This window comes from Phoca vitulina, unplaced genomic scaffold (genome assembly GCF_004348235.1).
Source record: "Phoca vitulina isolate PV1807 unplaced genomic scaffold, GSC_HSeal_1.0 scaffold12, whole genome shotgun sequence".
Taxonomy (NCBI): domain Eukaryota; kingdom Metazoa; phylum Chordata; class Mammalia; order Carnivora; family Phocidae; genus Phoca; species Phoca vitulina.
The window spans coordinates 6,375,455-6,389,900 of record NW_022589715.1 but is presented as its reverse complement, the minus strand read 5'-3'; the positions used below and the strand labels follow the sequence as shown (position 1 = coordinate 6,389,900).

General features: G+C 43.7%; 1 protein-coding gene across 4 annotated transcripts in view; it reads right to left on the bottom strand.

Moving 5' to 3' along the window:
- Positions 1–10,661, bottom strand: part of TMEM178A (transmembrane protein 178A) — a 48,630-nt gene extending 37,969 nt beyond the window's left edge. Inside the window, exons 1-2 of one of the 4 annotated variants that reach the window (XM_032410357.1) lie at positions 10,345–10,661; positions 9,372–9,813 (exon numbers count right to left, since the gene is read on the bottom strand). In XM_032410357.1, the coding sequence (XP_032266248.1) occupies positions 9,372–9,771 (400 nt within the window). In that variant the 5' untranslated portion in view covers positions 9,772–9,813; positions 10,345–10,661. Of the gene's footprint in view, positions 1–9,371; positions 9,814–10,111; positions 10,128–10,235; positions 10,279–10,344 lie in introns of those variants that run through there. The other 3 variants (XM_032410360.1, XM_032410358.1, XM_032410359.1) reach the window with 3 other exon arrangements.
- Between the last annotated feature and the right edge of the window lie 3,785 nt (positions 10,662–14,446).

The following is a 14,446-nucleotide window of genomic DNA, read 5'->3' as shown; positions in this document are numbered from 1 at the left end:
GGGGGGGAGTCTGCCATTTTAACCTGTAGGTAGAACTGGAAGCATGCTAAAACAAAAACACTGTCATAGTTCAGAAATAAAAACATGCTCTAAAAAGTACCCATGCCACAAATTTCCAAAATGAAAATCTGGGGCCTGTTTGTAAGAAGCACTCAATTTCCCCCATGGCATAATCAAAATATCACTGCAGAATCATCTGTATGTGTGGTTTGGAGACTAGGGAATGACTCTGTTTAATGCCTCTCAGGGGCTCTCAGACATATTTATTTCAGTAACTATGTCACATTTGGAGGGCATACAAAACTGTGACCTTCTATATGCTTTCTCCTGTCATTTTTAAAAATTTTTCCCAAATCAGGTGTGTTGGGACCAGTTCAGAAGACGAATAGGTAATGAGTTCTTTATACAGCTCCCAAGTTTCCAAATCAGTGGTGGTGTCTGGGGATGACTTTGGGGGATCGAAGCATCCATGCATACAATATCCATCAGCTCCCCTTATAACCCTCCGCCCCTAAAAAATACACAATGTAGATAAAGCCCCCACCCCACTGCCAGTCAGACTGGTGTCTCTAAGCTTCTTCTATACAAGATAAGGGAGGCTTCCCTTATCTAAATGATAGACTCTGTTTTATAAATTAAAACAAATTCAAAATGATGCTGATTACAACATCCCCTCCTTCACAGGCATTCTGATAAGATGCTTTCATAAAGAAAAGGAGGGAATTCGAGCTGGTCTGCGGGAAATTGATAGGCACTGGTAGGACAGGTGAAAATCTTCTATCATGGGCACCACAGCGAAAAAAGAGGGTGAGGATCACTGCTCGAAGTTCCTTTCAATTCTATGGATCTTTGATTCTACATGTGCTCACCCATTTTCCTCCCACCAACCTGAGTTTCCTCCAGAAAGAAAAAGTAACTCTTGAGGCAAAAAAAAAAAAAAAGGAAAGAATAACAACGTGACTTTGACGCTTCTTCGGTGGACATCTTCCGGCTGGATTTTTACTGCTGAATAGCAAACATTTTCCCTGCGTCTTTTGTTTTGTTTTGTTTCCACACTTGAACAAAAGACACTATTTTGCAGAAACATTCATGTTAGCCTTCACTGTCAGTTTTCCTGCCACTCTTTACTTCAGCTTTTCTCATTATTCGTCAAATACTTGTGAGTTTCAGCTTCCTTCAACCAATACCTCCATTGCCTGAACACCCAGGTCTCTTACAATATGTTCCATGCGAAGAATGAAGTGACCTGGCCCAAAGGATTCTGAGGCATCAGTGGTATAAAAGAAATACTGAGCCCCAGCTGGCCTAGGATCAATTATATTTTTGGTTTCTTTTCTAGGGTTGTCTCCTGCGACATCAAACTGTCACAGCGATGATCGGTATCCTAATTTCTCAATCACGTGACAAGTGATTACTCCTGTTGTCTTTCAGGGTAACTTCACTGAGTACCATTTAATGGGACACATGGGCTTAAGATTCCATGACAACTGTAAACATCACTGTAAGCAGTTTTCAAAATCATGGGAACTTAAGAAATGGCATTTAAAGTCAAATTCACCACCTACCCAGACCTCCTTCCTCGCTGCTCTGGGTATGGTTAGGGAAACACAACCCCACAAGACAGGAAGACATAGCACCCATATGTTTCACTAAGCAGCCTCTTATCTTCAAAAGCTTTTCCTTTCCAACACTCAGTAACATTTGTTGACCGATTGTTGAGTGAAGCAAATGCTCGCATCCCCTACACCAAATAAAAATTCCTTAAAATGTAAACAAAAGAGATCCGAGCCAAATATAGCCCTCCCCATTCCCCCACTGTCCCTAGCCTGCCTGTTCCACTGTGATAGACCCTAAGTCTGCACGTCAGTGCTTATTGGCAGATGGAAGCCTCGGTGTTGATTTGCAGTTGAGTGACCTGTTGCAAAGGGACAATTAAGCCTTCTGGAATTATCGATACATTCAGAATTTCCCACTTATATTTCTGGAAACTTTTCCCTGCGTACCTATATAGCATTAAATTATTTGGAAAAAACCAAAAGGGAACACAGTATATCCTTTAGGTCCTTCGAGGAGAAATTAGTTGATTGATTTTTACCTGTGAACAAAATATCAAAAAATCTGAACACTGGGGGACATCTAGCAAGTTATAGAAAATAATTCCATGTGTCCTCAGCAATTTGAGGTAACAGAAACTAAAATATGGTTTGTATTGTTCCCCTTTTTTTTCACTTGCTAATGCATTCTCTGATGGGTGTCCCCATGACATTATTGTTGGGTCTGCAGTTTATCTGGCTGCATTTCACTGCATATAGTTTCCAGTTACCCTGCAGCGAAGACCGTCCGCCTCAGATGCCGACGCCGAGTCTCTCATGCTCCAAGTTCAGTTACATCCTTTTAGTTAAAACTTGCAATAAAATAGATTAATCACTGCAATAACTCTTAACCACAGGGAAACACCGTAAGAAAGTGAGAAAAATCAACTGTCATAAATTTTACCAGCTTTTGAAGATGAAGTCCACTTTCTATTTACAGATGCCTTTATTTCGATAAAAATCTTTACAACCAGTTGTGCAAAGCTTTAGACGATGTCAATGCTGTGGTTTGTTTTGTTTTTTTTTAAATAGTAACTGTAGGAAAACTAATTTTTTTTAAACCTGAAGCAAGTCTACATGGTTCAAATGATCTTAGCTGAACTGCCCCGAAATGGTGAGCTAATGTTTTACTCCAAAGGAGACACATTTGCTCTTTGAAGTATTTTGCCAATTCTCCAGTTTGGTTGTTTTCAACTTTTCCTTTCAATTTCACCAGTTGCTTTTGCAAGGGGGTGGCAAGTGAAGAGGATGACCAAATCTGATTATTTTTATTCTTTTAGCCAACAAATAGTACCAGAAAATAGAACTCAAGATGTCCACACAATTGAGTATGAAAGGACAGAGGAAGTTCCCTGAAAGAGAAGGTGGGCCGAGGGAATCAGGAGACAGCCACACTGAGGTCACAGCTGGCTTGGCAGAGGTCACAGATCAATAATCTGGGGTACACTGACCTTCAGGTATAATAAAGATGAAAGGAAAGTTCATTCTTGGTTAATGGTTGGGAAACCCTATGACCTGCCTGAATTCCTTCAATGTTCCCACTCCTCGTGGGCTCCAGCTTAGCATCTGGAGTCTCCCTATCTCCTTCAATGGATCTTAACGTCCAGATGCTCCCCTAACAAAAGCTTATCTCCTACGGCAATCAAGAACACTTGCAATTACCAGTAGTCGGCCTGATGGGGCTTGAGGGCTCTTTTTGAGCGATGGAGAAGAAAAATCAGTAGCTAAGGAAAACAAAAATCAACAGCAACTTGGATATAATTGGATGTGGACTTTCTATGACATAGCAAAAACTCTTCCTTTTTTCCCCTCAAAGCCATCGCTAAATGTTATCCATGAGACATGGTGGATACAAATGTCATTGGTTTTGGCAATTCTGATCCCAAACCACTTAAAACTCCATCCACTTTTGTGTTTATAAATCACTTTTAAAAGACAATTCCTATGTGCAGATGGAAAGAATTTAAGCAAGTATCTTTTTTTGAGAGCAGAGTGGCAAGTAAGAATTTTAATTTCTATTCAAGATAACCTTCAGGAGCGTTAGCAATAGAATGCGTTGAATCATAAAGTACTACCCTTGGCTATGTTCAGCCTCAAAACATTTTGCAACAAAACCACAAATCTAGTCATTAAGAGTTGTGTAGTATGAACTGGCAGTTATTTAATCAAAAAGGGCTCATTTAATACTGCGCCTGGTGTCAGAAAAGATACAGAAATAAAATGCGTCTTCTCTCCCCTGTGCAAGATGAATGTGTGTGACATAACAGTGCGCTGGGAGACCCCCGTAAAGTTCAGCCAGGATAGGAAAAAACCCTCCTTTCTTGGCTCAGATGAAAAACTTGGCTCTGCTAACGAGCAGTGAGAGATGCACTCTTCAAAGTGGAGAGTGCACATGCCAGGGGGTATACAAGCAATCTTGGAACACAGGGTGAAAATAATTGAACTTGTGTTGATATCTATTACCACCTCCCTTCAAAATTTGCTTTTGTCTGTGTTTCATGATGCATATGCTTGGTATGGTCCATGCACATAATTTTAAAATGAATAAATGGAAATTATATAGAGGGATGCTCAAAACAATTTCAGAGACCACTTGCTTTCTGAGTAAAGAAAGAAAAAGAAAGTCTTAATGATATCTCCAGCACCCCCAAAACTAAGGAATCCCTTTGCCAGCAGCATCTTCTGGTTCAAGACAAGATCTGAAAACAATATGTGAGCCAATGGGTCCAGAGAGGAGAAACAGTGTTGGCCTCTCAACCTTCCTAGATCATCTGCTCTTGGGCAATAATTATTCCAACACAGATGATACTATGGTCTACAAATGAGCTGAAGAAAAGCATCAATCTACTTCTGTGTCAGGTAGAACTTGGTGGGTCCTGTACAGACTATTAATTTCATGGAAAATAAGCAACAGGGGAAACAGATAAATCATTAGCAGAGTGAAGAACAGATCCAATGAATTCCTACCAATTTTCCTACTGTCTTTCTCTTGCAGAGAACAAAATGACAAAGTATATGTGTCCCACTGTCTTTGATATCTCTGTTTATCTCATTAGATGAAAAATGCTTCTGAAACCACAAGGACATGTTTTATTTCAAGTTTCAAGAATTCAATCCCAAATGATTTATACAAGTTAACATTGTGCATACAGAATTACCATCTTCATATTTCTGAAATTCTACCCCTTTAAATTTCATAAAAACAAAACACTGCAACATTAATTTTCCTTTTGTTTATTGCAGGCAATATGTAATATTAGAATTTGATTTACATCAACAAGGTACATATATTTGAAATGTAGTGTTAATTGTTTTTAATAAAAATTTTTAATTAAAAAAATTTAGAAAATTAAAGTGAAGGCTAATAAGAACAGTTGGAACTTTTGATAGAATTTCAATGACTAATCCCCATTCAAAATTAATTTCTCCAAAGTTCTACACAATGGATTCACAAGTCTCATCAATGTTTATTTATTAAAATCAGTGTTTTCAGTAACCGAAAGAAGCATTATATAATATTTCCAACTGAGTCTCCTTCCATCTGTCCTCCTATTTGAATGTTCATACAGTAGTTTAAACATAAGAGCTGTACTTGGAACAGAAGGGCCGGCATCCCCCAAAGGGTAGAGTACTCCATCACTTTGCACCGTCTCCTCCATCATTTGCCTACCAGTGCTAGCAGCCCTCCCCACGTGCTCTTCCCATAACCTACTAAGGGTGGTTCCTACATTACCCACTAGAAAATAACTCCACCACTTGATACGAACTCTATGAGGACAGACATTTGTATCCATTTATACACTCCTGTATCCTCTACACCTAGAGCAAGACTGACACCCAATATGTATTTGTCGAGTGAATGGATCAGATGAATGAATGAAGAACCTATCTTTAGGTCACCTCTTCTCATTTCCGGGGCTTCTTATGTAATCCATGCCATGTCCATCTGCTCTACTGGCTTTCTGTAACTTTTACATGGACAGGTTTCTTTCAAACCTCTAACAGTCCAAGTGGCACGGAGGGGCCCGAAGCTCTACGTTTTCGGTCCATTCTCTCAAGTTCCTGCAACTAGGCTCTCTCAACTTTTATGTCCTTCTGATTGCTAAGCGGAGGATGCCTTCCTTTGCATACGGTACTCACTGTGACTAGCACAGTTTCCTTAGCATCAAAAGTTAGCTGCAAGAAGGAACTATATGGAAGAATAATTTAGAATCAACTGACCGACTCAAACACAAAAGAACCCCACGTGCCACATCTTCCTCCTGACCTGGCACATAATAGGCTTTCAATGGGCATTTACTGCACTGGATAGTAAACTATGGGAATATCGTGTGAACCTAATCTGTCTAAAGCCTTTGCAGGTTATCCCAAAGGGCAAGAGAGTGAAATGTGGACTGGTCAATGCAGTGCTAGGAAGAGGACTTGCAGCTGGAAAAACAAATGTATTCGAACTGTGCTGGTGAATGGTCCTTTGTCAGCCTGGTAGAGGAGCACAGGGTTCTAGTCTTGGTTCTGAATGCATTTATCAATAACTTTACCACCATTCTTACTGAAGGTCCTGCTTGGAGGCCCAGTCTAGACCTTCTAGGGTCACTCTGGGCTAGAAGTGAACTAGAATCATAATGAAGGGTGACAATTAGAATTTGGTGATTTTTCCCAAATACTTGTCCCATCGAGATGGATGCTTTTCTGGCTCATGTGATTTCTCTTCAGTAGATTAAGAAGAGATAGTCTATACATTTCATTTCTAAACTAATCTCTCATTGTTTACATGGACTGTTTCTGTCTCCACTACATCTCTCAGAAATAGTCGCCAGTAACATGAGATGCAAATAATTCCAACTGTGAGAAGGTTTTCCATATTATCAACTCACACTTTCTTCTCTGCAACTTTTACTCACCTCCAGGCTTTGCCTTCTGAGTCCTATGAAGAACAGCTCATCTCTTTTTTTCTTAAAAGCTCACTAAATACCCCCAGGTGGTTCTGGGGCCCTTGCCCACCTCACCCCACTCTCCCATCTGAGGTTATTTTTCTTCATTTCTGATGATTAAAATTTCTAAATGTTAAAACTCATAAACAATGTAATTCAGAGAAGAAAGTAAAAATAGACCATAAGACCCTAGTTATCTAAATTTTTAAATTAGATGTGATGTCAACCGCTAGATACATATGACTCATTTAAGAAATTCATACCACAGCCACTGACGTCAGATGCCGGAACAAAGGTAATACTGTTTACCTAATACAGAGGCCAAAATCAAATTATTTGTAGAATTATAGAATTGTAAAGCTGTTCATTTTGCCTATTCATTTCATAGGTAATGAAATGGAGATCCAGAAGAGTTATGTAACTAGCCCAAGGTAGGGTAATTACAATGTTAAAAGTACTTGAAGCATTTTTTGGCCATCTCCCAAACAACAAATTATGATCCTATCATGTACTGATATCTGTCATTTTCTCCAAACCCCTCATGTCGTAATAATGTCAGCTCATTAACTTCCCAGAAAGCTAAATTTACACTGTTATTATTACAACAATGTTAAATTTTAGAACTAGAAAATTCCCTAAAGAAGAGTCAGCTTTCCCAGTACCATAGACAAGAAAACTGAAGGCCAGTGAGGTCTGGACACTTCTTGGAGGATACAGAGCGCATGTCTTCTGGTTACAGCCTAGAACCCTTTGCTGTTCTGCACGAAGGATTAGCTAAACACCATCAATATCACAGAGCTGATATTGTTTTAATCTAAAACACTGCATTCATGATGAGAAAAATATAATGATTTTAACTAGTATAGGAATCTTATGGAAGTGCTAGGCTGGACAAACATTGGCCAGAAAGACTGTAGAAGAAGGGATTTTGAACAATAGGTGGGAGACTGGATTCAATGACCTCTAAAGTCCCTTTACCTTTAGGATTATTTGATCCTGGACTACCTCAGAGCTGGGCACCTCAGCTAGCCAGGGCACTTCCAGCGGTGGGGAATGTGCAGTATCCTGTGGGGGTCCCTCTCCCATTGGTGGGTTAGACTCTGCCCTGCTGTTTCAGGCATTCCTCTATATGCAATTTGCATGCAATCAATTACCCTAGGCATAGAAAGTGTAAGGCAATGCAGCTCTGTCGTTTCCAAAGACAGACTACACTGCTTAGCTTTCAAAATTGCCTTGCCTAAATGAGCATTCCATAACTGAATCTCCAAATACAGCTTTTACAGTTTGTTCATGTACTATGCTACTATCAGAATTAATTATGCAGCATCTTCATTAGGTAAAATCAGATTTGGATGTGAGTTAGGAGAGGAAAGAAAAAGGTACACCTCCCAAAGGAAGGTTACTCTGTCTTATCCCCCCTAAAAGCGCTGGAGTCCTTCCACGCACAGACAGATTTCAGATGGCAGTCCCCAGCTGAGCTAGCCATGGGAAGGAGGAAGTTGACATGTATGAGAAATGAAGAATATGCCAACTAACAAGACTCTGAAGGCCAAAATGTTATTAACCCCCTCCTTTCTATGTAATCCCATTCCACACTGTAATTCCACATAAGTCTGTTCGTTAACTTTCCTAAATGGCTACTAAATACTAAAATGCAGTGATTTTAGACTTTTTCTTGTTTCTTTTTTTTTCTTTTTTTGCAATAATGAGTCTAAGGGAAAGGGTTTTTTATATTAAGAGTGGAGCTCTGAAACTTAGAAGGAAACTTCATCAATGGGGTTGTCACTTGAATATTTTTACATGAATGAGATTACCAAAAAAAAAAAAAAAAAAAATCAAACTTCTGATTAACCATGCATGGGAGCCAGGTGTTGCATAGATTCCAGAAGAGCAAACTGATGCTCTACAACTCAGGACCAAAACCACAACCACAACAAAAGCAGCCTTACAAGGTATCACACACATGAGAGTCTCCGGCAAATCCAGAAAGAAGCACTTCAAAGGGCTTGGGCAGGTTCTCTCCTCCCCTCACTCACCGTGGTGTGCCTAGACGCTGAGGATGGTGTGTGGAGTGACCAGGAAGGCTGGAAAAAAGTAGATGCCCTATCTGTGTTCAATCGCCTCACCAATGAATTGAGGTCTATCTGAAGTCTGAGGTCTAATCTGAGGTCTAATCAACAGGAAACCCTGCACTTTGGGGTTGGGAAGGTCTCAGGCCTCCTCAGCTTCCCATTAGCCTGCCAGGCTGGGATGGCCACACCAGTTTCGTCTAAAGCCAACATCAGAACAATACAAGAAAAAGCCCCTTTCCGCCTCTTCTGAGGTTTGCACCACTTTTCTTCCAAAGGTATTTCTAAAAGGAAAGCACAACTTGAGAGGTGCCCAGTTGGGAAAGGTCAGGTCTTTTTTATTGTTACCCTCCGTAGGGGAGCAGCGTCAAGAAAAATCTACACCTGCATTCCAAGTCAGGCAGGTGTACAAAGACAGCGAAGGGCGAGGGGAGAGGAAAGGAAGAAGGGAAAAGGAGGCAAAGGAAGGAAAGAAGCAGATGGGGGGAGGGGGCTAAAGCACAGACTTGAGGGAAGGAGGAGAGGGAGAGCAGGATGAGAAAGAAAGAAGAGAGTCATGGAAAGAAATAAGAGCAAGAGAGAGAAGGGAGGAAGGGGGTGGTCAAGAAAGGGAGAGAAATGAAGAAAGGAGGCGGCCGGGAAGGATGAAAGACTGAGCCGGGGAGCGGAGCGCGGGGACGCGGCGGGGAGGTGGCCGCGGGGACCGGCGCGCCCCTGGGGATGCGCGGGCTGCGCTCCCCGCGCGGGCGCCCAGGGCGCAGGGCGCACCCGCCGCTCACCTTTCAGGATGAGAGTGTCGATGTCCCGGTCGATGCCCAGGAAGTAGCACTTCCTCCAGAGGCCCGAGTAGGTGGCGAAGAGCGGCCGGCCGCACTCGGCGTCCAGCCCGCCGAGCCCCAACAGCGAGCGCCAGGACTCGGGGTCGGCGCGCCCCGGGCCCCCCGGGAGCAGCCGGCGCCCCAGCGGGGGCGAGTCCCGCAGCGGCAGGTGCGACAGCGGCATCAGGCGGTTCTTCTGGTCCGGGGGGTCGGCGCCCGTGCGGCTGCGCTCGCAGCTCTCCTTGTGGCGCCGGGGGTCGGTCTCGTACCAGTGGTCGGTGAAGATGGCCGTGACGAGCAGCCCCAGGGAGCAGAGGCTGAGGCCGAGGCTGAGCGCCGTGACGAGCGCCCGCGGCTCCATGGCTTCCCGCCCCGCCGCAGCCGCCGGTGGGCTCGCGCGCCGCTGCCAGACACAATGCACTTGGCCTCGGCTCTCCTCCGCGCTCCCTCCCGCGTTCCCCCACCTGCCCCCCACCTCCCTCCCGCGGCCTCCCCGCCCTCGGCTCCCGGCCCGGCTCGCTCCCGGTCCCCCCTTCCCCGCTCGGTTCCGACCGCCCTCCCGCCCCCCCGCCCCCCGCCCCCCCCCCCCCCCCCACCCCCACCCCGCGCCGCTCGCACTTTCTAGCCCTCCTCCTCCTCCCCAGCCCCTCGCCTGCCTCTCGGCACCCCCCACCCGCTGGGTCCCCTCGCCTCCTCTCCACCTCCCGAGCCTGCCGTCCGCCCTTCTCTCCAGCAATCCCCCTTCCCTTTTAATCCCTCCCAGCCGCCCTCACTTTTCTCTCCTATCCTCCTCTCTCCCCTAACCCTGTCCCCACTTCCCCCTACTTTTCTTCAACTCTTCCTCTCTCTCTTCCCCACTCGTTTTGTCTCCCTGTTTGCCAACTCCGTGTCCCTTTATAGCCCTGCCCTGGACTCGAAGCTTCTCTCCACCTACCCCTGAGCACACTGCCTCCCGTCCTCTCCCCTCCAACGACCTTAGAAGACATCCACCGACATCAGACTCAGGCTTGTCACTTGTCCAAGTTGATTTTGATCAGTGTCCCGTTTTGTACCCAGAAGCAACTCCCATCCAGATCGGGCTGCGTGGTAAAATTTAACTCTTTGGAATCGTGATCTGGAGCTGAAGACCCTTTCTCTCCACGCCTGAAGGATGCAGCCTCTTAGACCCCTTGGCAGCTCTCTGTCGGTGCTCTCTCCCTCTCCCTTGCCCACTGCAACCTCTAAGCGTTCTCTCTCCTCCAGCCCCTCTGGGGGGGGGGGGGGGGGGGGAAGGGCACCGAGTGTCATTGGAGCGTTAGAACGGTGGCAGGGGATTTTCTCCCACTTCCCTTCATCCTGCTCGGAGACTGAGGTGTTTTTTTTTGTTGACCATCTCTATCTCAGGGCAGAGTGACGGCCTCCTGGAATTTCTAGAAGAGCATAGGATCAATAAACCCTTGAAATGGCACCTGCTCTGTGAGGTGATTATTGCATTTGAATAAAGAAAGCCCCCGGTAATAAATCAAAGTAATGATTTTCTCCCATGCAAGTTTCTTGCATGGAATGGGAGGGTCAACAAGACAGCAAAGCTACACAACAAAGTCCACATCTCAGCTCCCTTCTATTCTTCCAGGGCGCTGTGCAGTCCATAGCTGTTAATTAGGAGAATAACAGATTCACATTCACTAAAATGAGGAAATGTTAGAACCCAGGGTTACTGAAAGATTCCACTGCTTTGTGTAGTCTTACAAGAGAGGTGCAATACCCTTGTGCCACTTAATGCCCTTGGGGCCATGTCAGAGACAGAAAACCATGCTGCATGAGCCCAGGGATGCCAATTCTGTGTTCTTATGCTATAAAATATTAATGATCAAGAGATTATGAGGCGTTCATTAGATGCTAAATGTCATTACTCCATGATTTAATGGGACTTATTAATTAGTGCCCCACATCAATTGGTATTAATGGGATTTATATACTTCCCCTGGAATGACATCTGTAAAGGTGGAATGAGAATCTTGCTGGGATTTATTTTCATTGCTGTTTGTGCTCAGCATCTTCAGAGCGTATATTTCCAGACAAGGCTGTATACTTCTTCTGAGCTGTTTAGTTCACAGATAGGTCACCTAAGCAAATCCTACCGTCATATTGGACCCCTGTGCCCATATCTGCTGACCTGACAATGTGAATTATTGCTTGGATTTTCTCACAGCTTCAGCAAGATCTATGGGGAGCTCTAGTCTAATTAAGGAAGACAAAGAATTATAATTTTAGTGTTTCTCTCACCTATAAGCTTTTCCTTAACAGGAAACGCTAAGCTCATCAAAGGAGTCTTATCTGGATTTACACAAAAATGATGAGACTTAGAAGCCTTCTTTTATTTATTCTCTATAATGTGTGTAAAATCCTAGATCTTTATGGATATGCAGAGAGAAATACCTTTAACTGTAAGCCTACAGTTGATATCTGAAATTCACTCAAGTTGTCATGTGTCCTTTTATTTAAAAAACAAACAAACAAACCCACCTCTTGAGAGAAGGTGATCACAAACCTTGCAAGCCCCAAGGGTGATCAAACCTTTGGCGAGCCCTCACCCCATTTTCATACACTGATGCCCTACCAGACATAAACAGCCTGCCACATTTCAGAGCCACCTGATTATCTTCACACAATAACCCTGTCCCCCAACTGAAGCAGACGGAAGGAAACCTCTTTTTCAGGCACTTTTTGTTCAACTTTAAAAAGCATAATGTTCTGCTTTATTTTCCTAGCCACAACTCTTTGATCATACCCTTCTTAGAAAACAGCATTATTTTTGAAGTTCATTTATGTCTATGTTTAAGACCAGTCTCAGCATATAATCCAAAGGTTACTGTATGATGGATTACCCTTGATAGTATTTCATAAAAAATGTCACACATTACAAATATGGGCCAGCAGCATGTAATGAGAGTACTGCTTCTGCTGGAGCAGCATTAACAGCATCAGCAGGGATGTGACATATGATGTGCACACAGGCTTTGCTACGGCAACTGCACGTCGCACCATCCATGTTCCTAAAATTTCTCTTTTGGATAGTTCCGACAACGAGGTGTCACCCACTAACCCCCCACTCTGTTAGGGGAGTGGGGATGCGAAGATGAATGGATAGTTCCCATCTTCAAGATGTTCCGGGTCTAGTGGCCAGAGACGGTCACATCAACTGCTCCATGGGCTCTAGCAGAAATGAGAACAAAGTGTTGTGGGAACGTGGTCAATGAAAAAACTAACTGCCCCGGGGAGGCAGGCAGGCTATTTAGAGACTTCCAAGTTAGTTCCAAAGGATGAGTTAAACTTTACCAAGAGGATTAGATCAGAGATACTGGCATTACAGTCAGAATATACTTCTTTGATTTATATATCTACTTCACAAGCTCGGAGGCTTTAATATTTGGGGCCACCATAAAGTAAGAACTTTTTTCTGCATTTTTAAATCATAAAGCTGACGTGTTCTAATGCCTGACGACAAGCTAAATGCTTGCAGATGACTAGAAGCAGAGGTGGAAGCCAGAATACAGTCCGCGCATGAGGGCATTTAGCCCGGCAGAGAGTCAGGACGATAGGAGATCAGAGATCCCACCAGAGCCGTGTGGCATGTCTCTGCTGTGGCTATGCTGTGACCTCGACGTTTTCCAACTTAGCTGGTTCTTCGCCTGTCTTAAATTTCCTCTTTGCCATCTCCAGATCTGATATCCCCAGCGCGTCCCTCAGAGAACCACAATGTCCGAAAATGACAGGGATAGAGCCAGGGACTTGCCATCGGGGTGTCTCTCACCGCATTACTGAATCCCCCGTGTCCAAAGGCAAACTCCTATTTCCCTGTGTCCAGCTGCCCCTCCCTACTTCTCCTTCCTTGGTGTTGACAAGTCATTCAAGTCACTCCGACTCAATATTTTAGAACTATCATCTTCACAAAAATCATAGGGATTTTTCCTTTGAAATGTCTTTCATAGCCAGTCCTTCCTCCACATTTCTATCACTTGCCATGACTATGCCTCCATCACCTTACCGGGGATTGTTATTACAGCTTCCGCCTTGGCCCCCATGGTTCCAGGAGCAGCCCTGCCTGCAGTTATCCTGGATACTGTTGCCAAATGCCTCTTTCTCAAATGTTACTTTGATTATGTCATCCTTCAGCTTCCAACTCTCCTTTCTAGGCTGGAGAAAATTATTCGCTATATAACTCTAGAGTCCTTCTTTATTCCCATAACATTTAAACATCCCAACTGACGTGTTGGCCATCTTTAAATATTTAGAAAACAAAATACTTTGGTCTTCTGCAAACACACTTATCATAATATCTAGGGGCTTTGTGACATTCATTGTATTTCTCTTGACAGTCAGGAAGTTCTTAAATATTTCCTTATAAAATGCTCGTGCACGTGTGTGCGTGCATGCGCGCGCGCACGCACACACACACACACACACACAGATCTCCAATTATCAAAGAGCTATGGCACTGATTTATTGACACACCTATACTAAGCTACCCATGCCAACCATGAATATTCCTTTTTGCCCCAATGCTGAGACCAAAAGCAATATCCTTCCTCATTTCAAATATTTAGATTCCACAGGATTTAGACTATGCAGTTTAACCAAAACCACGCCCTGGCTTTCCTATCGAATGAGGATTTTTTTTTTTTTTTTTAATAAAATCACACGTTTTTTTAGCCTTTAACATAAGGACAGAGTCAATTATGTTGTTAATCTACAATATGTCATTTCTACAAATAACTGAGGTATTTTGGGTTAAAGTCACCATCCTACATTGTTTCCCTGAAACAATTTGATTTTCATTCAACAACATATATTGAGTACCTTCAAAGTGCGTTATTGTGCTAGGTCCCACTGGATTATGCAGAGATGAAAAACAGCACAGCCTGTACTCGCAGGGAAAGTTATAGGTCAGTGGAGGAGAAGGAGACACAAGAGGCAAGGAAGGAAGGATTGCCTGGATGAGTGCCCTCACAGAGGTTCACACAGGAAAATCTGGTACAGAGGGATTCATTTCCATG